This window comes from Podarcis raffonei, chromosome 7, assembly GCF_027172205.1.
Source record: "Podarcis raffonei isolate rPodRaf1 chromosome 7, rPodRaf1.pri, whole genome shotgun sequence".
NCBI classification, from domain to species: Eukaryota; Metazoa; Chordata; class Lepidosauria; order Squamata; family Lacertidae; genus Podarcis; species Podarcis raffonei.
In genome coordinates, this window is record NC_070608.1 from 1,419,132 (window position 1) to 1,441,450 (window position 22,319).

At 49.3% G+C, this 22,319-nt stretch overlaps 1 protein-coding gene and 1 long non-coding RNA gene across 7 annotated transcripts in view; one reads left to right on the forward strand and one right to left on the reverse strand.

Moving 5' to 3' along the window:
* GPT (glutamic--pyruvic transaminase) overlaps nt 1-22,319 on the reverse strand; it is a 37,876-nt gene that overhangs the window by 15,244 nt on the left and 313 nt on the right. The window contains exons 1-3 of one of the 6 annotated variants that reach the window (XM_053395067.1): nt 4,512-4,620; nt 1,291-1,390; nt 721-889 (exon numbers count right to left, since the gene is read on the reverse strand). In XM_053395067.1, coding sequence (XP_053251042.1) covers nt 721-858 — 138 coding nt within the window. In that variant the 5' untranslated portion in view covers nt 859-889; nt 1,291-1,390; nt 4,512-4,620. Of the gene's footprint in view, nt 1-720; nt 1,270-1,290; nt 1,391-4,511; nt 4,621-7,421; nt 7,506-22,319 lie in introns of those variants that run through there. The other 5 variants (XM_053395065.1, XM_053395069.1, XM_053395064.1 and 2 more) reach the window with 5 other exon arrangements.
* LOC128416963 (uncharacterized) lies at nt 2,410-6,264 on the forward strand. Its single transcript, XR_008331364.1, has 2 exons — nt 2,410-2,527; nt 5,440-6,264. It is a non-coding gene; the product is annotated as an uncharacterized LOC128416963 (long non-coding RNA).

Below are 22,319 nucleotides of genomic sequence, written 5' to 3' on the forward strand. Positions count from 1 at the left end.
TTCTGGCTCTGTTCTCCAGACATTTTGTCTAGCCGTTTATCACCTGTGTGTGTATGAATCGTAGAATTGTAGGGTTGGAAGAGAACCAGGGGTCATCTAGTCCAACCCCCGGAAATGCAGGGTTCACAGCTAAAGAATCCCTGACAGATGGCCGTCCAACCCCTCTTTAAATTAAGGAGACACCAGCACCAGTCAAACAGTTCTTACTGCCAGACAGTTCCTTTCTTATGTATGTAATTTCAAAGTTCTGTCTGCCACTCTACACATTTTGATAAAGGTGTCCAATACATGCATCAGTACAGATCGGTTCATCTGGAGCAAATGCCAGACCCATCAGACAGAAACCCTATTTTCTTTCCAGCTGTTTTGTTTCATATCATTTTGGGTTGCTTTTACTGGATTTACAGCCGTGTGAACGCTCCATTCGAACGATGGTCCAGAAACATCGCAAACCGATAGAGGACCAAAGCGACAAGCTCAATCCCCAACTCAAGGCGAGAGAAGAGTCTTGCCTGTGGCAGGATGCTTCTCTGTCCTGATGCCACGGTGACGGGCACGTTCCTCTCTTAGAATCATAGAACTGCAATGATTTGAAGGGAGCCCCAAGGGCCATCTAGTCCAACCCCCTGCAATGCAGCAATCTCAGCTGAAGAATCCCTGGCAGGCAGACGTCTGGGCAATCTCTAGACACCCCCTTCGAAGGAGAGCCCGCCATCTTACCTGCTGAAGCTCCTTCTCCAGCTCTAGGGCTCGGGTGACAATGGGTCCGCGCACAGCATACTCCACCTTCTTGACCGAGGGGTTCAGGGACTCAAGGGTCAGCACCTTCTCCCGCCGAGCCAGACCGTTCTCCGCCATCCCTGGCTGGCTCACCTGCCGCTGAAGGCCCCTGCGAAGCAAGAAGGGAGCAGGGCTGAGGGTGGGGCTCAGGAACACCTCTGTCCACTGTGGGCACCCCCAGAGCCTGGCACTGGGGAGGAGGCTGAGGCCCAGGACGGCCCTGGCCAGCCCATGCCTTGGCATCGCCCTTCAGGGGAACATTGGCCCGGACTGCTTCGGCGGCTGGGAGTAAAGTCCTGGCTGAGATCTGGGCAGGGGCGGGGCAGGAGCTGGGCAGGTGGCAAAGGTCTGCGCATTCCCAAGCAGGGGAAAACCAAAAGGGTGCCCGGCTGGAGGTGGAAAGGAGGCTCCAGCTCTCCTCTGCGATCCAGGGCTGGGGGCTGGCTGCCTGCCCTGCAACTGGGGGGTCCACTGACTGCCTTCCCTGCCCCAGGGGAGAAGGGCACCTACCCAGCTCAGCTACCAGGCAGGGAAGAGGCAGGCTGGTTCCCACACAGGAGGGGAAAGCGCAGCTCCTTTCAATCCAGGGCAAGAGGGAGGAGACTCTGGGCTGCAAGGAAGAAAGAGCCACATTGTGGAGCAGGACTGAAAGGGACCTGCCATTTCGCCTTCGGGAACAAAGGCAGAAAGCAAACTCTTTCCCCGCACCCTCCTGCCTCCCACAGAGACTTTCACTGGGCCTGCCTGGGCAGGGTGCCATTATGGGATGGAGAGGGGTTGGGAGGAGAAGCTCAAACAGAGGGGTAAGAATGCCCAGGGGCCCTTTGGGGAGCAGAGGGGGGCCCCTGTCATTTCATGGGTCAGGGTTACGTAAGAGGGGCAGTGAAGGATTCACACGAAAATTGCTCCTGATGAATTAGGAAGAATTTTGACACCACGAGCTGCTTGCAAAATGGAGGGGTCTATGGACCCATTTGCATGACGTGCATCAGCCAGGCCGTCCAGGATTCGAGCACGCCCAGAGCTCAATAGTCAGAAGCCCCCAGGTTGGCATCTCGACCAGAGCGGGTGGGGAACTGATGCCAGCCGCTCTGTTCATGACATTTATATCCCACCTCCTCTCCAAGTTGCCAAGGCAGAGTCCTCCCCTCCTTGGTTTAATTTCTGCGTACGCTTTGGGCAAGCAAATAACGATGGACGCTCTGTAAATGGGTCATATGGAGTGGCGCAAAAAGTCTGGTGCTTTGCTGGTGTCACGGCTTTGTTGTGCCACAGCAAAAGAACTTGAATCCGTTTTAAACACACAAATGTAAAAGTCTGGACTTAACTTGAATTCCTCCGGCAAAATACCAACAGCCTGGAGGCAACCTTGTTATAAGCAGCTTCCTATTCCCCCCCCCCCCCAGTTTCTGCATACCCGTCAACTGCCCCCTTTCTCCCGGGGCAGCCACGGAAACGATTCATCCATCACGTCTTCTGCCAGTGTCTCAGCAAATCCTGGTTTTTCCAAGCGGGAAGAGGCAGCTGTAGGGGCACCCGAGCAAAAGGCGCTCATTTTATGACTGGGCATTCTGGCAGGAGACAGCTGACCCACGCCATAGCGACGGAACAAAAAATGAGCACCCCGATTTGGATCCTCCAGATGCTGGAGGATCTGGTTTCTGATGGCATCCCTGTGCCCAGTGATGGAGCTACATTTCTGGTGCGCTGAAGCCTGAATGGCTTCACAAAAGGCAGTGAGATCTGGGTAAGCACTGTTATCTTCTTCAAGTAATAATAATACTAAGAACAACTTATTATTTATACCCCACCCATCTGGTTGGGCCCCCCCAGCCACTCTGGGCAGCTTCCAACACAATATTAAAATACAGTAATGCATCAAATATTAAAAGCTTCCCTAAACAGGGCTGCCTTCAGATGTCTTCTAAATGTCAGGTAGTTGTTGTTCTCTTTGACATCTGGTGGGAGGGCATTCTACAGGGTGGGTGCCACTACCGAGAAGGCCCTCTGCCTGGTTCCCTGTAACTTGGCTTCTCGCAGGGAGGGAACCGCCAGAAGGCCCTCGGCGCTGGACCTCAGTGTCCGGGATGGATGATGGGGGTGGAGATGCTCCTTCAGGTATACTGGACCGAGGCCGTTTAGGGCTTTAAAGGTCAACACCAACACTTTGAATTGTGCTCAGAAACGTACTGGGAGCAATATAGGTCTTTCCAGACTAGTGTTATGTGGTCCCGGTGGCCGCTCCCAGTCCCCAGTCTAGCTGCCGCATTCAGGATTAGTTGTAGTTTCCGGGTCATCTTCAAAGATAGCCCCACGTAGAGCGCATTGCAGTAGTCCAAGCGGGAGATAACCAGAGCATGCACCACTCTGGCAAGACAGTCTGTGGGCAGGTAGGGTCTCATCCTGCGTACCAGATGAAGCTGGTAAACAGCTGCCCTGTACACAGAATTGACAAGGGGGTTGTTCCACGACAGATCGCCACAGATGAAGCCGTTGGGAATGGTCTTTTGGAGTTTGGGGGCGAAGTGCCATTCATATGCTGATGACACTCTGTTTCTCCAGAACATCTGGATCAGGAGAGGCTGCACAACCCCTGGGTTCTTGCCTGCACGAAATGTCAAAACAGATGAGGGCAAGCAAGCTGAACTTGAATCCTGGCAAGACGGAGGATTTGGGGGTGAGTAGCTCCCAGGTCCAAGACACTGGTTCTGCATGCCCCGGATGGGGTTGCTCTCCCAGCAAGGAGCAGGTTCACAGTCTGGGGGTGTTTCTGGGTCCAGCACTGTCCCGGGATCCTGGTGCACGTGTTGGATACATCAAGACTGGATTACTGCAATGCACTCTATGTAGGGCTTCCCTGGGGCTGGATCCGGAAGCGGCAGTGAGTGCAGAATCCTGCGGCACAATTGCCGACTGGAGTGGGGGCCTGCCAGCACCAAACAGAACCAGGCAGAGGGCCTTCTCGGTGGTGGCCCCAGCCCCTGTGGAACGCTCTGCCATCAGATATCAAGGAAATAAACAACTATCTGACTTTGAGAAGGCAGTCCAGTTTAGGGGAAATTTTAATTTTCAGAATGCCGCAGCAAGGCTCCTTACGGGATCCTTGCCGCGGGATCACATTCACCCAGTGCTTTACCAATTGCACTGGCCCTGGTGGAGTCCAGGGTCAGGTTTAAGGTGCTGGTTTTGACCTTTAAAGCCCTATGCGGCCTAGGACCCACGTACCTAGGGGACCACCTCTCCTGGTCTGCCCCGCGGAGGAACTTAAGGTCCACAAATGACAACATTTTGGAGGTCCCAGGTCGCAAGGTGGTTAGATTGGTCTCAACTAGGGCCAGGGCCTTTTCAGTACTGGCCCCGACTTGGTGGAACACTCTGTCCCAAGAGACTAGGGCCCTGCGGGACTTGACATCTTCCCGCAGGGCCTGCAAGACAGAGCTGCTCCACCAGGCCTTTGGTTTGGACTCCGTCTGATCCTTATGTTTCCCTCCCCTTATGGTTTTGACTTTTAAAATGAGGCTGCATTTTAACCTGTATTTTAAATTGGTTCCCCCCCCCTTATTATGTTTTTACTGTAATTTTACTGGTGTTAGCCGCCCTGAGCCTGGCTCTGGCCGGGAAGGGCGGGGTATAAATAAAATTATTATTATTATTATTATTATTATTATTATTATTATTACTACTATTATTATCTGGGAATTTCAGGGCCCCTTTGGCACCCTTCCCCTCACCTGCCATTGCTCCGTGCTCAGGTGGGCCCCGGCGCCCCTCTCATTCTGCCTTGGGGCTGAGAAACCTCATCCTTCCCTCGCCAGAGCCTGATCTTGGGTGCCAGTGACTCCAGGGGGTTCTTTTGCCTTGTGAGGGACAGAGCAGAACCTTCCGGAACAGAACATCGGGAGAATTCTCAGGGTCAGTGCAAATGGCAAGAGGCAGCCCAGGAAGGCAAAGACCGCATGAGCTCCTCTCGGGGTATCTGTTCCGATGCGACAGCGTCTGCGACATTTATTTATCCATTTATGAAAATTCTACTCTGCTTCCCTGGGACGTGGGTGGTGCTGTGGGTGAAACCACAGAGCCTAGGACTTGCCGATCAGAAGGTCGCCGGTTTGAATCACCGCGATGGGGTGAGCTCCCGTTGCTCAGTCCCTGCTCCTCCCAACCTAGCAGTTTGAAAGCACTTAAAAGTGCAAGTAGATAAATAGGTACCACTCCGGCGGGAAGGTAAACGGCATTTCCGTGCGCTGCTCTGGTTCGCCAGAAGCGGCTTAGTCCTGCTGGCCACATGACCTGTACGCCGGCTCCCTCGGCCAGTAAAGCGAGATGAGCGCCGCAACCCCAGAGTCGGCCACAACTGGACCTAATGGTCAGGGGTCCCTTTACCTTCACCTTTGCTCTGCTTTCCTTAGACCACAGGAAGAGTCCTGATGGATCAGGACTATGGCCCATTGTCATGGGCTGGTTGGACGCAGAGAGGAATGGTGGGAGGCACCGGGTGGAGAGCCCCCCCAGGGAAGAAAGCTCAGAGCCCAAGGACTGGGGTGTGTGGGTCAATTTGTGGTCAGAGGGAGAAGAGGAAGAAGATGGGGAGGAAGAGGTGTCAGGTGTGGGATGTGATCCACTGGGAGCAGTCATGTACAACATTCCTTGTCTTCCTAGACTGGACATGCGTGGGAATGTTTGGTCCAGCCAGTCAAAACTTCCTCTTCCTCCTGACTGGAGCATCTTTCCTCTTGCATGTGACCAGAGGTGGGCACGGTCTTACCTGTCCAGGTAACAAAAGGACAAAGCATGCTGCCACCCTCTATCATTTCCCCCCCGCTTCCTTCATCGTTTGCCCAGCTTCTTATCTTGGAGTGACCTGATAGCTTCTCAGCTAGCAGAAGCACTGGGTTTGCCTCCTCATGGGGTAGATCCACATGTATATATTTGTAACTAAGTCTGCCTTCATGAATCCGACTGTGAACTGATGTGAGTAAACTTCTTTTATTGACTTTGAATAAGATTGCTGTGTGTTTATTCTTTCAAGAGGGACTAAAGGGAATTTACCAGGAACTATCAAAACCTCTCCATTCTGAAGGAAATCAGCCCTGAGTGCTCACTGGAAGGACAGATCCTGAAGCTGAGGCTCCAATACTTTGGCCGCCTCATGAGAAGAGAAGACTCCCTGGAAAAGACCATGATGTTGGGAAAGATGGAGGGCACAAGGAGAAGGGGACGCCAGAGGACCAGATGGTGGGACAGTGTTCTGGAAGCTACCAGCATGAGGGAGGCAGCGGAAGACAGGAGGGCCTGGCGTGCTCTGGTCCAGGGGGTCATGAAGAGGCGGACACGACTAAATGACTAAACAACAACAACAACAACAACCAGGAACTATACAATTCAATCTGAGACAGACTGAATTGTATAATAGTGAGAGGCTCACACGAGCCTGCAACCAGCTATCTGCTGTGCGTGAGAAGGGGAATGTAAACTCTGCTAAGTGATAGAACTTGCTAGCGCAAGTTAGGAAGGATATTAATAAACAATATATCTTCTCTTGCCTCCCTGAACATTCCCACATCAGAAGCTGAAGGGGTAACAGGGCTTAGTGATCAGGGAGAGTTTGTGGCAGAGAGAAGTCCAGACTCAGAGGCAGAAGTGGAAGCAGGAGAAGAGAGAGGACAAGAGGCAGAAATGAGTCTGTTGTAACTCGCTCTGCGTGGGGCTGCCCTTGAGACTGACCCAGAAACTCCAGAGGGTGCAGAATGCCACGGCAAGACTCCTTACGGGGTCTTCGCCACGGGATCCCAGTCATCCAGTGCTATACCAGCTGCACTGGCTCCTGGTGGAATACAGGGTCAGGTTTAAGGTGCTGGTTTTAACCTTTAAAGCCCTATACAACCTAGGACCCTCGTACCTACGGGACCGCCTCTCCTGGTATGCCCCACGGAGGACCTTATGGTCGTCAAACAAAAACATCTTGGAGGTCCCAGGCCACAGGGAGGTCAGGCTGGAATCAGCCAAAGCCAGGGCTTTTTCGGCCGTGGCCCCGATCTGGTGGAACGCTCTGCCCCAAGAGACTAGGGCCCTGTGGGACTTGAGATCTTTCCGCAGGGCCTGCAAGACAGAGCTGTTCCACCAAGCCTTTGGCCAAGGCACAGTCTGACCCCCTCCTTTGGTAATTCTCACAGAACTCTAGCCCAATGGTTGCCATGAATTTGATTCTGAATTGATTTTAGAACGAATTGATTTTAGAATGCTGTGTTACTTTTAACTGTTGTTAGCCGCTCTGAGCCCGGCTTTGGCTGGGGAGGGCGGGATATAAATAAAAAGTTGTTGTTGTTGTTGTTGTTGTTGTTGTTGTTATTGAAGAGGCATGGGTGTCTCTCCCCCCCCCACTGCAACAACTCCCCTCCCCACTGGTCTCCCAGGACCAGAAGAGGCATGAAGAGGATGGAGGAGAAGTTCACTTCCTGCAGGCATAGTCTCCAATTGTTTGGGGGGAAATATTGGAGGGCACTTAGACTGCTGTGGCAAGAAGGAGCAGCGGAACCTGAAAGAGCAGAACCAGGAATCTGCAGCAGAATGAAAAGCTTGCTTGTAAAGGAAAGTTTTCCATGGCTGGTACCAGCCAAAGAAAGAGGAAGGGAAAAGCTAACCTCTTGAGTCGGGGAGTTCCACACCTGAAGGGTCTCTCCCTCGCTGCCTCCAGCTGAACCTCAGGAGAACTATTTCGCAGGGTCTCTCAAGAGGGTCTCTGCAGCTGATCTGACAGGGTGCGCAGATTCCCAGAGGCAATCGTCCAAGTAACTTGGAGTAACTTTGAGACATTCCCTTAGTATTAAGAAGTGGGTGATTTGAGGGCTTTCTCATGGCCCAGGCAGTTCCCGCCGGGTTCCAGAGGCTGTTGCAGAAGTTGGTCTAAGAAAGGAAGTTTTTTGAAGCCATCCCTCCTTCCCCTGGTCTGTCTGCAGACCGATAATTATCGCACGGTGTCAGAAATGCAGGCTGAGGAGAAGAGCTTTTCTAGCTGCATGGCTAGAAGCTGGAGATAAGAAGCTGTGGGAACCACACCCAGAGAAAGCGCAAAAACCTGTCCATGGGCTGCTCAACGGGACTTGTGGAAATGTTACAACCACCATCCAGCCTGCAGTCGTCAGGGGATGGTGCAGTTAACTGGAAAAGGTCTAGAGGAAGTTATGAACTGTTGTTGTTGTTGTTTAGTTGTTTAGTCGTGTCCGACTCTTCGTGACCCCATGGACCAGAGCACGCCAGGCACTCCTGTCTTCCACTGCCTCCCGCAGTTTGGTCAAACTCATGCTGGTAGCTTCAAGAACACTGTCCCACCATCTCGTCCTCTGTCGTCCCCTTCTCCTTGTGCCCAAACTGCAGGAGGCAGCGGAAGACAGGAGTGCCTGGCGTGCTCTGGTCCAGGGGGTCACAGAGAGTCGGACACGACTAAACGACTAAACAACAACAACAGATCGCATCTGGTCTTTATTGATCATTCACCCTTCTTTGCTATTGAGGTGTTTCTGTGCCTTCAGTCATTCATTCATTCTAGATTTCAAGGCATTTCTCCATCACTCCCCAAATTACAAAATGTGTGTGTGTGTGTGTGTGTGTGTTGCACCAAAACAGCAGAATACTTGATTCCCCTTCGAGGTCACAAAGCTAAACATTTGACATGCACATGAATCCCACTTGCAAATACTGATCTCCTATAAAATGGATAGGCAAACCAAGACCCGGGGGCCAGATCTGGCCCAATCGCCTTTTAAATCTGGCCCACAGGCAGTCCAGGAATCAGCGTTTTTTTACATGAGTAAAATGTGCCCTTTTATTTAAAATGCATCTCTGGGTTCTTTGTGGGGCCTGCCTGGTGTTTTTACATGTGTAGATTGTGTGCTTTTATTTAAAATGCATCTCTGGGTTATTTGTGGGGCATAGGAATTCGTTCATTCCTCCCCCCCCCCAAAAAAAAATATAGTCTCGCCCCCCACAAGGTCTGAGAGACAGTGGTCCGACCCCCTGCTGAAAGAGTTTGCTGACCCCTGTCCTAGAAGCACACAGAACTCTCTCTGCATCCCAGCAGAGTCACCCAGCGTGGCTGCTGCACCCTGGACGATTTAGGGCAGACAAATATGTGAATATTCAAACAGGGCTTTGTTAAACTGTGGAACTCACTGCCACAAGAATGGCCACCAACTTTTTTTTTAAAAAGCTCCTAGTCATGACAATTGCATGCTATGAATGGATGGATTTTTTTTTTAGCTTTTATGGCCAAACAGCCAGCATACTAAAACCAGAATTTCTGCATAGTTCTTTACAAAAACGACAGAAACGATCAGAGTGGAATTTAACCATCAATATACTAATTAAATAGACTTAAAATGTGTATCCAAGGAAATAAGAACTTTTTGTTTTTAAGGCTCTGTCAAGGGCTGGTAGTCACGACAGCTGCATGCTCTGCGCAGGATCATAAGCACGTAAGGAGAGCCTGCTGATTGGCGACTGTGAGAAAGACACTTCCCATAGTTTAGAGGTCCCAGGCCCTAAGGAAGTCAGACTATCCTCCCCCAGGGCCAGGGCCTTCTCAGTGGTGGCTCCAACCTGGTGGAATGCTCTGTCCCAGGAGACCAGGGCCCTGCAGGATTTAACCTCCTTCCGCAGGGCCTGTAAGACAGAGCTATTCCGCCTGGCTTTCAACTTGAACTTAGCCTGATCTTTTATTTCCCTTCCCTTCCCTCCCCCTCCCCTTTTATGAAGATCACCCGCTCCGAGACCCTGCAGCTAATTCTCCCCTGGTCTCCTCTCTGGCCCAAGTAGGACCAATTCAGCCAGCTAGCCCTGGTGACTATCTAATGCTTATTAGATGGATTTCCCCAAAATTGATTTCTGAACTTTGAATTTTATTGTTATTCATGTTTTTATACTGTATTTTATACTGCTTTTACAACTAAGTGTTTTAAATTTGCTGTTAGCAGCCCTGAGCCCGGTTTTTGAACCGGGAAGGGCGGGGTATAAATAAAAAATTATTATTATTATTATTATTATTATTATTATTATTATTATTATTATTAATTATTATTCCTGGAGGCCTGTGCTCTGATCCGCAACCTCCCCTTCTTGCCTGCTCCTCCGGGGAGACCTGCTTGCTCTCACAAACGGGAAGGTTTGTTGCAAGGAGGTTCTGTTTGCCAGGAGGTGTTTTCCTTAAGTGCCAGGGCACCAGCGTCAGAGAAACATGGCATGGAAAGCTGGCACAGCCTCTCCTTCGCTGAGCAAACAGAGATAAGGCCGTCCTGGCAAGGGGGGAAAGGTCCTTGGCTGAGCAGCCGCTGGCTCAGTCGCTGCTGTTCTGGGATAGCTCCCTTGTCCCAGTGGGTTACGCTTACTGGGGAGGGGGCAAACCTGGGTACTCTCTGGACCCCACAAACTGCTGGGGAAACGTGAGCATTTGGAGCAGGGGGGGGGGGCTTTATTTGACCTGATGGGGCCACATCCTTCTCTTCCCAACCCCCCAAGCCAGCTTGGGCAGGTGGGTGGGGCAGCCCAGCTGTCAATCCTCTGTCTTCATAATGACACCAGGTGACTGACACCTGTCAAAGTCCCTCTTGCTTCTGAAACAGCCAACAACCAGGAAGAAGACTGGAAGAAATTTAAGGACTATTTACAGAAATATTGTAAAATTAAAGAATGTTGAATGATGTTGGATTGAAATTAAGGGGTTTCCAGCTGCAATGTTTTGAGATAAGGATTTGCTGAGTAAATAATTTGAATTGGAATACAAGAAGGGGAGGTATGAGGAGGTCAGGGAAATATGTCATTGAAAATTAAGTATTGAGAACTGTATGTGTTGTTGTTTTTTTTGCTTTTTGCTTTTTGTTTGTATAAAATTGGAAACTTAATAAATATCTTTATAAAAAAAATGAAACAGCCAACAACCAGCTGGCTGTCAGGCATTTAATAACAATAACAATAACAATAACAATAACAATAACAATTTATTATTTATACCCCGCCCATCTGGCTGGGCTTCCCCAGCCACTCTGGGCAGCTTCCAAAACAATATTAAAATACAGTAATTCATCAAACATTAAAAGCTTCCCTAAACAGGGCTGCCTTCAGATGTCTTCTAAAAGTCTGGTAGTTGTTCTTCCCTTTGACATCTGGTGGGAGGGAGTTCCACAGGGCGGGTGCCACCACCGAGAAGGCCCTCTGTCTGGTTCCCTGTAACTTGGCTTCTCACAGGGAGGGAATCGCCAGAAGGCGCTCGGCGCTGGACCTCAGTGTCCGGGCTGAATGATGGGGGTGGAGAGGCTCCTTCAGGTATACAGGACCAAGGCTGTTTAGGGCTTACAAGGTCAACACCAGCACTTTGAATTGTGCTTGGAAACGTACTGGGAGCCAGTGTAGGCCTTTCAGGACCGGTGTTATATGGTCTTGGCGGCCGCTCCCAGTCACCAGTCTCACTGCTGCATTCTGGATTAGTTGTAGTTTCTGGGTCATCTTCAAAGGTAGCCCCACATGGAGCGCATTGCAGTAGTCCAAGTGGGAGATAACCAGAGCATGCACCACTCTGGCGAGACAGTCTGCGGGCAGGTAGGGTCTCATCCTGTGTACCAGATGGAGCTGGCAGACAGCCGCCCTGGACACAGAATTGACCTGCGCCTCCATGGACAGCTGTGAGTCCAAAATGACTCCCAGGCTGCGCACCTGGTCCTTCAGGGGTATAGTTGCCCCATTCAGGACCAGGGAGTCCCCCACACCCACCTGCCTCCTGTCCCCCAAAAAGAGTACTTCTGTCTTGTCAGGATTCAACCTCAATCTGTTAGCCGCCATCCCATCCTCCAACCGCCTCTCAGATTAAGGAATCACAGAATCATAGAACTGAAGAGTTTTTGGGGGGGGGACCCTGAGGAGCAGGAAGTTGCAGCTGTCCCAGATGGGATTCGAACCTGTGACCTTGGACTTATCAGCACCATGCTCTACCCAGCTGAGCTATGCAGGAAGGCTTTTTAGCCACACTGTGCCTGTACCTTGAGAAGCAGGTGATTCGCTCTTAAGGCTAAGGCTACCATTGGGATCCCTTCCAATCTACAGTCCTAGGTCTCTATCACCTGGAGGCAGGATCCTGAACCTGCGGCAGACAAATCAGGGCACCTGGGGCAACAGCTGATGCAGCAAGCGTTCGTTGACCCCAGACACCCAACCCATCACCTGCCTGCCCTGCACTTTGCTCCATTCCTCCCTGTCCAAACTCCAGAGAAAAAGAACTGAGGTTGCTGCCCGTTTTTCTGCCATGTGCTTAAACAGCCGGGAGACAGGCAGAATTACAACGGGTGCAGCTTTCCCCTTCCAAATGCTAGGAATAATAATAATAATAATAATAATTTATTTGTACCCCGCCCATCTGGCTGGGTTTCCCCAGCCACTCTGGGCGGCTTCCAACAAAGACCAAAAATACACTAAAATGCCACACATTAAAAACTTCCCTGAACAGGGAAGAGCTTCCACAGCGGGATTTCTGCCGGCCCTCCAAATGCCCTTTTAAATTATTTTGCATTGCAGAGGGTAGGACTAGATGTCCTTTGGAGGTATTTAAATATACCTTCCCTAAGAAGCCAGAGGCCTTTCTCTTGGGTATTGTCGGCCAAGGGGTGTTAAAGACGGATATAACTTTTTTTATGTATGCTACAACAGCAGCAAGAATACTCATTGCAAAGTACTGGAAGACACAAGATCTACCCACCTTGGAAGAATGGCAGATGAAGGTGATTGACTACATGGGCCAGGCAGAGATGACGAGCAGAATCCGAAACCAGGGAAGAGAAGCAGCGGAAGAAGAATGGAAAAAATTTAAGGACTATTTAAAGAAATATTATAAAATTAATGAAAGTTAAAATGATGTTGGATTAGAAAATAAATGGTTACTATTGGTAATGGATAAGATAAGGAGAATAAGTAAGATCAAACTAAGTTAAAATAAGGGAAGATTTGCTGAATAAATGATTAGAAATTGGAATACAGAAAAGGGAGGCATGAGGAAGTCGGGGAAGTAAGGTACAAGAAAATAAGATCTGAAATTGTACTTGTTTTTTGTTTGTTGTGTTTATTGTATTGTATTGTATTGTTTTGTTTTTGTTGTTATAAAAAAAAACCTTTAATAAAAAATTTAATAAAAAAAAAAGATGTCCTTTGGAGGTGCCCTGCCAATTCTACAGTTCTGTGATTCGATGAGCCGTGGGTGGAAATGGAATTTTCGGGGGTACGTGAGCGAGAGAGGGAGAAGGGGAGCGGCGATTGACTCACATAAATATAGTTAAGGTAATTGACTGAGACAGTTTTCAGGAAGGCTCCATGTTTAGAGTTACATGTTGAGACATCTAGAAGTCTTCCTGGTTGGCCAGTGTCTCTCCTGAGATCTTTGTTGTCTCTCCCACATAATCGGTAGACGGTGCCAGTTCCACTCCCTTGGAAGTTCCCAAAGGGAGCAGTAATGTCCCCTTGAAGCGATGGAGTTATTTGGGGGTGCAAAGAGTTGAGGGGGTGGCAGAAGGTGCGAATTGTTACGAAAAAGGAGCAATGCAGAAACAAGCACCAGGTGGCTGGAATGGTAAACAGGATGTGAATGTTATTGGATTGTCCCGTGGGAAACTGGGACTGTTTGTAAAGTGCTCTGAGAGCCGGATGTTACCTCAGAGCAGCACATGACCCTGTACTGGAAGTACATGGGTGGAGTTTTTTCTCTCTCTGCAGTGGGGAAGCAAAGTGTACAGACATGTTTCTCTGTACTGGTGAAAGACAGGAATAAAGACATGTAAATATATTTCTGTCTGTCTCTTCCCCCCCCCCCCCGGGAATGGAGGTGGGGGAGGAGTGGTGTGTTCTCCTTCACGTTGAGGAGAATCGCCGATTGGAGACCTCCTTTGATCTTGCCGGGAGTCGCAGACGGGAGGTCATAAGGATTCAAGCCGGGCACCTGGAGGGTGGCCAAATTCCTCTGGACTAAGAGCTAAGCTGGAGGCTGTGCTCTTTTGGCTTGCATTCCGACAACTGGTAGCAGAGGATGGTTATCTGATCTATGAGAATCTGCATGAGAGGTGAGAGGTCGATGAATCGTTGCCATCCTCTGCACCTAAGAAGATAAAGAAAGCGTCTGCCTGCAGCCAGAAGCTGAAACAGACAGCTGGACACCGAGAGGAGTGTGTTTCAAGGCAACGGAGCCCCAAAAAGGTATGCTGCATTTTGGGCTAGAGAGAAAAGTGAACGCAGAAAGGCTTATTTTCTGGTTCACAAGAAGGAGCTGCATTTTAAGAAAAACAACAGCTCTGAAAGAGCAAGCTTGCATACCAGGAATTCCTGTGGTTTAGATAAGGAGTTCCGTCCTGAGCAGGTTGCTAGGCAACGTCTGCCAGTTACTGAGTGGCCTAAAAAGAGCCTGGGAAATCGAAAGTGTATCTGCGCAGCTGTGCAAGGGTTTTGAAAAAACAACCCAAAGGTTTGCCTGCCAGTGAAGCAGTAAACAAAGACTTTTGGAGTTTTACTGGCTTGGAAAGTGAAAGCTGGCTTGAGATTGAGTGCAAAGCTAACCCTTGGATTCAGCATGGATGCCAAGAAGGGGGGAGTGCCCCTGAGTGCCGTGGTTCTAGATGAACACAGCCGGCATGCTGCACTGGAAGTAAAGGACAGGGGGAGGGAGGAACGGAGTTCTAATTCCCCCACCGATGAGGCTACTGGAAAGGATGCTGTAGCTTTGAATGTTGTCCAGTGTTACAATTGCGGACACGCTGGGCATCTTCAGCGGAACTGTAAGAAGCCACGTCAGCCAAAAGGAGCGAAGGGCCGCTCAGCAAAGCCTGAGGCGTCAGGCAAAGGTCATACCAAGTCTATGGTGGAACCTGCAAAGGCTTTGATGGCGAAAGGAACCACGCCAGATGTTGGGAACGCGTTTATTATTGACACTGCAGCGACGGTTCATATGTCCCCACACAGAGGACTCTTTTCAACGTTTAAGAAGCAAAGCTTCACTGTGATACAGGCCAATGGTCAGGAGCTAGAAGCGGCCGGCGTGGGGACTGTCTATCTTAAGAGTCTGGACTTGACAATAAACAATGTTTTCTTGGTTCCTGAATTGAAGTTCAATCTGCTGAGTGTTTCGCAGATTGCAAAGAGAGGACTGAAACTGTCCTACGATGCTGAGAGCTGCGAGATCTACAAAGATGGAGAGTTATATCTTTCTGCCAAACAGAAAGATGGACTTTATTTGTTGACTTTTGCACAAAGTGATTACATGGAATGTAATTCATCTGTGTCTAACCTAGTTTCTCTTGCAGGTGTGAGCAAGAAGGTGACCGGAGTCAACAGAGCATTTCAGCGAGTGTATGCTGATGTGATTGGTCCTCTAGAACCATCTAGAGGCAATGCAAGATATTATCTTGTGTGTGTGGATCATTTCTCTAACTATGTCTGGGTTTATGTGTTGAGAAAGCCACAGGAAGCCTTAGAGAGGTTTCAGGAGTTTTGTGACAAAGTTAAGAGTATGCATGATGCTAACATTGATTGTCTATTCACAGACAAGAAGCAGATTTTTCTTTTACAGGATTTCCAAAGGTTCCTGCAGAAGAAGGGGATCAGACACAAGATTTCTGTTTCAGCGGAAGCGTGGAACAGGGGTGTCTGTGTACGGGTGAACAGAGAATTGCAAAAGGGGATGAAAGCGCAATTGCTAAGTTCACATCTGCCACATGAGTACTGGGCCGAGTCTCTAATGTCGTTCTGTTATACGAAAGTGAGAAAGGTTTCAAAAGAGTTGGGAAGTTCTCCTTTTGAGAAACTGTTCCACAGAAAACCTTCTGTTGCCCATTTCAAGGTTTTCGGGTCTCATGTGAGAACAGAAGCTCCAGGTGGAGTAAAGAATGCCAGAGGCATTTTTGTGGGGTATGAAAAGGGTCTCTACAGAGTAATTTTGTCTGAATCTGGTCAGGTGATTCTCACAAAATTTCTAGAGAGTGTTCCTGAACAGGAGAGAGTGATAGTACACACATTTCCCACTGAGGACGATTCAGATGATGATGATTTCACTGATTACAGCTGTAAAAAAAGTGATGACACTGATAGCTCGGAGAGCTCAGTTGTCACAGTCATTGAGAGGAAGTCTCACACAATAGATAGGCCTTCACAACTGAAGGATGAACCACTGTTTACCATTGGAACTAGTTCTCCAAAGAGTCCTGAGACTGGACCAGTGAGCAGAGAGGATCAGCACCTCATACGTAGGTCTGAGAGAGTTACAAAGGGTCAACCACCAAAGAGGTACTCAAAAGAGTTTGCTAACTTAGCTGTTGCATGTGTTGCTGTTGTAAACAACCGAGGACAGGTTGGAGCTGTGTCTAAGTCAGAGACAAAGACACAACAGAGAGTTGCTAGCCAAGGTAATGCAGATGCACTCATTCCTTGGAAACCAGACAACCAGAGAGGTACACTGGGGAAACCAGTGGCGGGGAGTTCCAAGGGTGGAACTGAAACAACAGGGGAGTGTTATGTGTATAACAACTGTTTGTTTTCTTCTCTGGATCATGCTATGCTTGCTGCAACACGCATTGATTCTTTTGGGGGAGGATGTTACGAAAAAGGAGCAATGCAGAAACAAGCACCAGGTGGCTGGAATGGTAAACAGGATGTGAATGTTATTGGATTGTCCCGTGGGAAACTGGGACTGTTTGTAAAGTGCTCTGAGAGCCGGATGTTACCTCAGAGCAGCACATGACCCTGTACTGGAAGTACATGGGTGGAGTTTTTTCTCTCTCTGCAGTGGGGAAGCAAAGTGTACAGACATGTTTCTCTGTACTGGTGAAAGACAGGAATAAAGACATGTAAATATATTTCTGTCTGTCTCTTCCCCCCCCCCCCCGGGAATGGAGGTGGGGGAGGAGTGGTGTGTTCTCCTTCACGTTGAGGAGAATCGCCGATTGGAGACCTCCTTTGATCTTGCCGGGAGTCGCAGACGGGAGGTCATAAGGATTCAAGCCGGGCACCTGGAGGGTGGCCAAATTCCTCTGGACTAAGAGCTAAGCTGGAGGCTGTGCTCTTTTGGCTTGCATTCCGACACGAATAACCATCAGACTGTGGAAATATGGGGTCGCTGGAGCAACGTCACTGATTTCATTGAATTAATTAAACTAAATAGTTTTAGCTGGATTTTGAATGACTGTGCAATTAATTGTGCCAACAAAGGTCCATATTGTTAAAGCTCTGGTTTTCCCAGCAGTGATGTATGGAAGTGAGAGCTGGACCATAAGGAAGGCTGATCGCTGAAGAATGGATGCTTTTGAATTCTGGTGCTGGAGGAGACTCTTGAGAGTCCCATGGACTGCAAGAAGATCCAACCTCTCCATTCTGAAGGAAATCAGCCCTGAGTGCTCACTGGAAGGACAGATCCTGAAGCTGAGGCTCCAAGACTTTGGCCACCTCATGAGAAGAGTAGACTCCCTGGAAAAGACCCTGATGTTGGGAAAGATGGAGGGCACAAGGAGAAGGGGACGACGGAGGACGAGATGGTGGGACAGTGTTCTCGAAGCTGCCAGCATGAGTTTGACCAAACTGCGGGAGGCAGTAGAAGACAGGAGGGCCTGGCGTGCTCTGGCCCAGGGGGTTACAAAGAGTCGGACACGACTAAACGACTAAACAACAAGCCATTAATTGCTATGGAGACTGCAGGGACTGGAAGGAGATAATGAGAACCATCTTCAAATCATCTTCTTGGGCGATCCCTCGTAGCCGAGTAAGATTGTCTTCCATAAACACAGTTTTAACAGTGAGTCTGTAAGTGACTGTGGAGGCCAATTCCGGATCCACACGTCCTTCCACAGTGGGGAACCAATGAAACCATCATCAAATATCTGAAGAGCTGTCCCATGGAAGATGGAGCAAGCTTGTTTTCTCCTGCTCTGGAGGGCAGGACTCGAACCCATGGCTTCAAGTCACAAGGAAGGAGATTCTGACTCGGAAGATGGTGGACTCTCCCTCCTTGGAGGTTTTTAAGCAGAGGTCGGATGGACATCTGTCAGGGATGCTTTTGGGGAGGTGCCCAAAAAAGTCTGGGAACTGCTGGTCTAGGTAACACAGTTCACATAATCGCAGAGTAATTTACTCATCTGAGAACACTCAATCAGCAAACAGAGACAGGAGACTTAAAATATTGCCATTTCACCCAGTTTCTTTTCAGGTATGTCCCTGGACTGAGGAATGAAACATCACCTGAGGCATTATGAGGCAAGAGACCTCAATGGATGCCTGTCTCTTGAGCAACGCAGGTGATTAGTGCACTGATTTAATTAATGCCCTTGTTTTAAATTGGTCTAACCCGCCAGGGGACCTTGGGGTGAAGGGCAGATAATAAACAAACTAATTAAGAATAATACTGGTAATTAATTTGACTGCACCCAACGAGATCAATGGGCTCTTGCAGGCAGATTACTGCCCAGCCGCTTCTCCTTTACCACCAACACCCAGGTCTGAACACACAAGCAGCACCCAGAACCTCCGTGCCCACATTTTACTTTTATGTGGGTCATTTATGTTTTACCAGTTGCACTGGCTCCCGGTGGAGTATAGGGTCAGGTTCAAGGTGCTGGTCTTGACCTTTAAAGCCCTTTGTGGCTTAGGGCCCTCGTATTTACTGGACGTGGGTGGCGCTGCGGGTTAAACCACAAAGCCTAGGACTTGCCGATCGGAAGGTTGGCGGTTCGAATCCCCATGACGGGGTGAGCTCCTGTTGCTTGGTCCCTGCTCCTGCCCACCTAGCAGTTCGAAAGCAGCTCAAAGTCCAAGTAGATAAATAGGTACCGCTCCGGCGGGAAGGAAAACGGCGTTTCCGTGCGCTGCTCTGGTGCACCAGAAGCGGCTTAGTCCTGCTGGCCACATGACCCGGAAGCTGTACGCCGGCTCCCTTGGCCAGTAAAGCGAGATGAGCACTGCAACCCCAGAGTCAGCCATGGCAGGACCGAATGGTCAGGGGTCCCTTTACCTTTATTTACAGGACCGTCTCTCCTGGTATGTCCCACGGAGGACCTTAAGGTCCCTGAATAACCATAGTTCAGAGGTCCCGGACCCTAAGGAAGTCAGACTATCCTCCACCAGGGCCAGGGCCTTTTCAGTGATGGCTCCGACCTGGTGGAATGCTCTGTCCCATGAGACCAGGGCCCTGCAGGATTTAACCTCCTTCCGTCGGGCCTGTAAGACAGAGCTATTCCCCCTGGCCTTTAATTTGAATTCAGCCTGATCTTTTATTTCCCTTCTCTTCCCTCCCCCTCCCCCCCTCCTGCTCTGAGACCCCACAGCTGATTCTCCCCTGATCATCTGGCTGGCCCAAGTAGGACCAATTCAGCCAGCTAGACCTGGGGATTATCTAATTCTTATTTCCCCTAAATTGATTTCTGAATTTTGAATTTGATTGTTATTCATGTTTTTATACTGTATTTTATGCTGCTTTTATAATTAAGTGTTTTAAATTTGTTGTTAGCCACCCTGAGCCCGGTTTTTGAACCAGGAAGGGAGGGGTATAAATAAATTATTATTATTATAATTATCCACAAAAGATACAAATCGTAGGGTTGAAAGGGACCCTGAGGATCATCCAGTCCAACCCCCTGCAGTGCAGGAATATTCAGCTGCCCCGTTCGGGGACTGAACCTGCAACCTTGGTGTTATCAGGACCATGCTCTAGGTGACTGAACTATCCAGGCCATCCCATTGGATGGGGCAATGCCAGGATCAAGGGCAGAGTCGAGCCAGGTGGGTCTTGGCAAACCCAACCCCCCCTCAGAGCTGGCTGGGAGAAGAGGGAGGTGTCTTCCTGAAGCCTCTCAATAGGCTCTCAGTGGGTGGGTGGGTCTGAGCCTCATCCTGCACCCAGGCCTGTGGCTGGAGAATTGACCTTTCATTTTGCAATTCCTGATATGGATTGCAGGGCTGGCACTGGGACTGCTCCGTGCAATATTTGATTTTATTCTATTCCTGCAATGACTAATTGACCCTCCCAACTTTACAATTCTACAGTTCTATTATTCTACTACATTTAGGTTACCAGGTGTTTTTTTTTCAATGAATCCGGGGACACATTTCAACTTCAGTGGATTTTGTATGGGGACTGATTTGCAAATCCGGGGACTGCCCCCGGGAAACAGGGACGTCTGGAAACCTTAATTTCTGCTGAGGACCTCAAGGTGGCTAGTCACAGTTTTTCTCCTCTCTGCTCCTGCCACCCAGCGGAAGAGGAGGCGGCGTTGGGTGGGCATGGAGTGGGCATTCAACAATGGCAAGGCCTTTTCCCTTTGGCCTCTAGCAGAGAAATGGTGCACAGAACTGGGCGCCCTTCTCCATTTCCAGGGAATGAGCCAAAACGGATGGCTGCAAATTTAATACATAAAATAAAACGCCTCTCCACCTCCACAGGAGAGCAGCAGAGCTCTCTTCTCCTTGACAGGCAGGCATCTTTCAGCTCCCAAAGGACCGCACACGGGCAGGGGGGCCACACAGCCCCATGGACAGATCTCCAGGCCCCCCACCTGGCCAGCACAGAGCTCTGAGCACCTCTGTGGGCAGGAAAGAAGATTGGCATGGTCTGCACCAGGAAGGGGCTACGGGCACCGTCCCGGTAAGTGATGCTGTTTCTGAAGGTGTCTTTTGCTCAAGGACTCCTGGAAAGCTCCAGCAGATGGCAAGGGTTATGTACTGAGTTGAATAGGATCCAAAATGCAGCAGTCTGATTGGTCCTAGAACAATAGGATCCAGAATGCAGCAGTCTGATTGGTCCTAGAGCAATAGGATCTAGAATGCAGCAGTCTGATTAGTCCTAGAACAATAGGATTCAGATTGCAGCAGCCTGATTGGTCCTAGAACAATAGGATCCAGAATGCAGCAGTCTGATTGGTCCTAGAACAATAGGATTCAGAACACAGCAGTCTGGTTGGTCCTAGAATAATAGGATTCAGAACGCAGCAGTCTGATTGGTCCTAGAACAATAGGATCCAGAATGCAGCAGTCTGATTAGTCCTAGAACAATAGGATTCAGATTGCAGCAGCCTGATTGGTCCTAGAACAATAGGATCCAGAATGCAGCAGTCTGATTGGTCCTAGAACAATAGGATTCAGAACGCAGCAGTCTGGTTGGTCCTAGAATAATAGGATTCAGAACGCAGCAGTCTGATTGGTCCTAGAACAATAGGATCCAGGATGCAGCAGTCTGATTGGTCTGCAGGAGCCATCCAATCCAACTCCTGGTGGAAGTGAATCCGCAACCTGATTGGCCAACAGGAGAATCCCAGAATTAGCCAATCATGTGGGGCCCATTGTGTAAATAATGTATATAAAGCAGACATTCTGGGGGAGCTTTCATTCCTCCTCACCACTATGAGCTGAATAAAGAGCATGACATCCACTCTCGACTCCGAGTCTATTTCAGCAAGGGTGCCCCCTGGCTCTGGCTGCTGCCCCCGGATGGCTAGGACCAGCAGCCCCCAAACTTTTCCGGGGCCCCACACCTCGTCGGTGCCATCAACTCATTCCTGGCGCCTCCTACCCTATAAAAAGACTTTTTCAGAATAGTGATTTGCACCACCCACTAAGGCAGATGACGACAGAGTAAGGTTCAAACCAGGAACAATTAATTGCACACTGACTGCTTGATTTCTCCTGCTCTGGAGGGGAGGACCTGATCCAATAGATTCAAATTTCCGGGAAGGAGATTCCGACTGGACATCAGGAAGAACTTTCAGGTGGCAAGAGCTGTCCAACAGCAGAACCGACTCCCTGGGAAAGTTGTGGACTCTTCTGCATCTTTTATACAGAGGTGAACGGTCACCTGTCCGGGATTCTTCAGCTGTGTCCCCTGCATTTCAGGGGGTTAGACTAGATGACCCCTTGGGTTCCCTTCCATCCCTACAACGCCGTTATTTATTCAAAACCCAGTTAAGGCTATCGAGTTGAATCGATTCAAGAAAACTGACGCGCTTGATCCAGATTTTCAAAGAGTCATTTAAAAGCTCCTGTGCCCCTGCTGCCCCCTTCTCCCCCACCAGATAATCCCACCCTCCTGCAGGGGGCTCCACACCCACTTTGGGACCCCGGTGCTTAGAATACGGGCCTCTGAATATTTCGTTGTGCAGCCCCTGGCAATTGCAAGGGTGGAGCAAAGAAGATCTCCGCTATCCTTATATTATGTCCCACATCTCTTGCTCAATCAATCATAACCGATTTAACTTGTTCATCCTTTGTATGCCACTCCAACAACCAACAATTATACATTTTAGACATATTCTTAACTTTAGTATCTAACAACTCCGGTTCCAATTTGGTTGTTTTCTGTTGCAAAACCATTTCTCCTAGCCATCTTATATAATTCATTATATATTGCAACCAATTCACTTTATCTTTAATTTGTTCAGATGGTTTTAATTTAAAGCCTTCCTGATCCTCTAACAACAAATCTGAGTACCTCAACCATTTATTTTCCATATTAAACTTTTGGGGGGCCTTCCATTGGCAAAATCCAT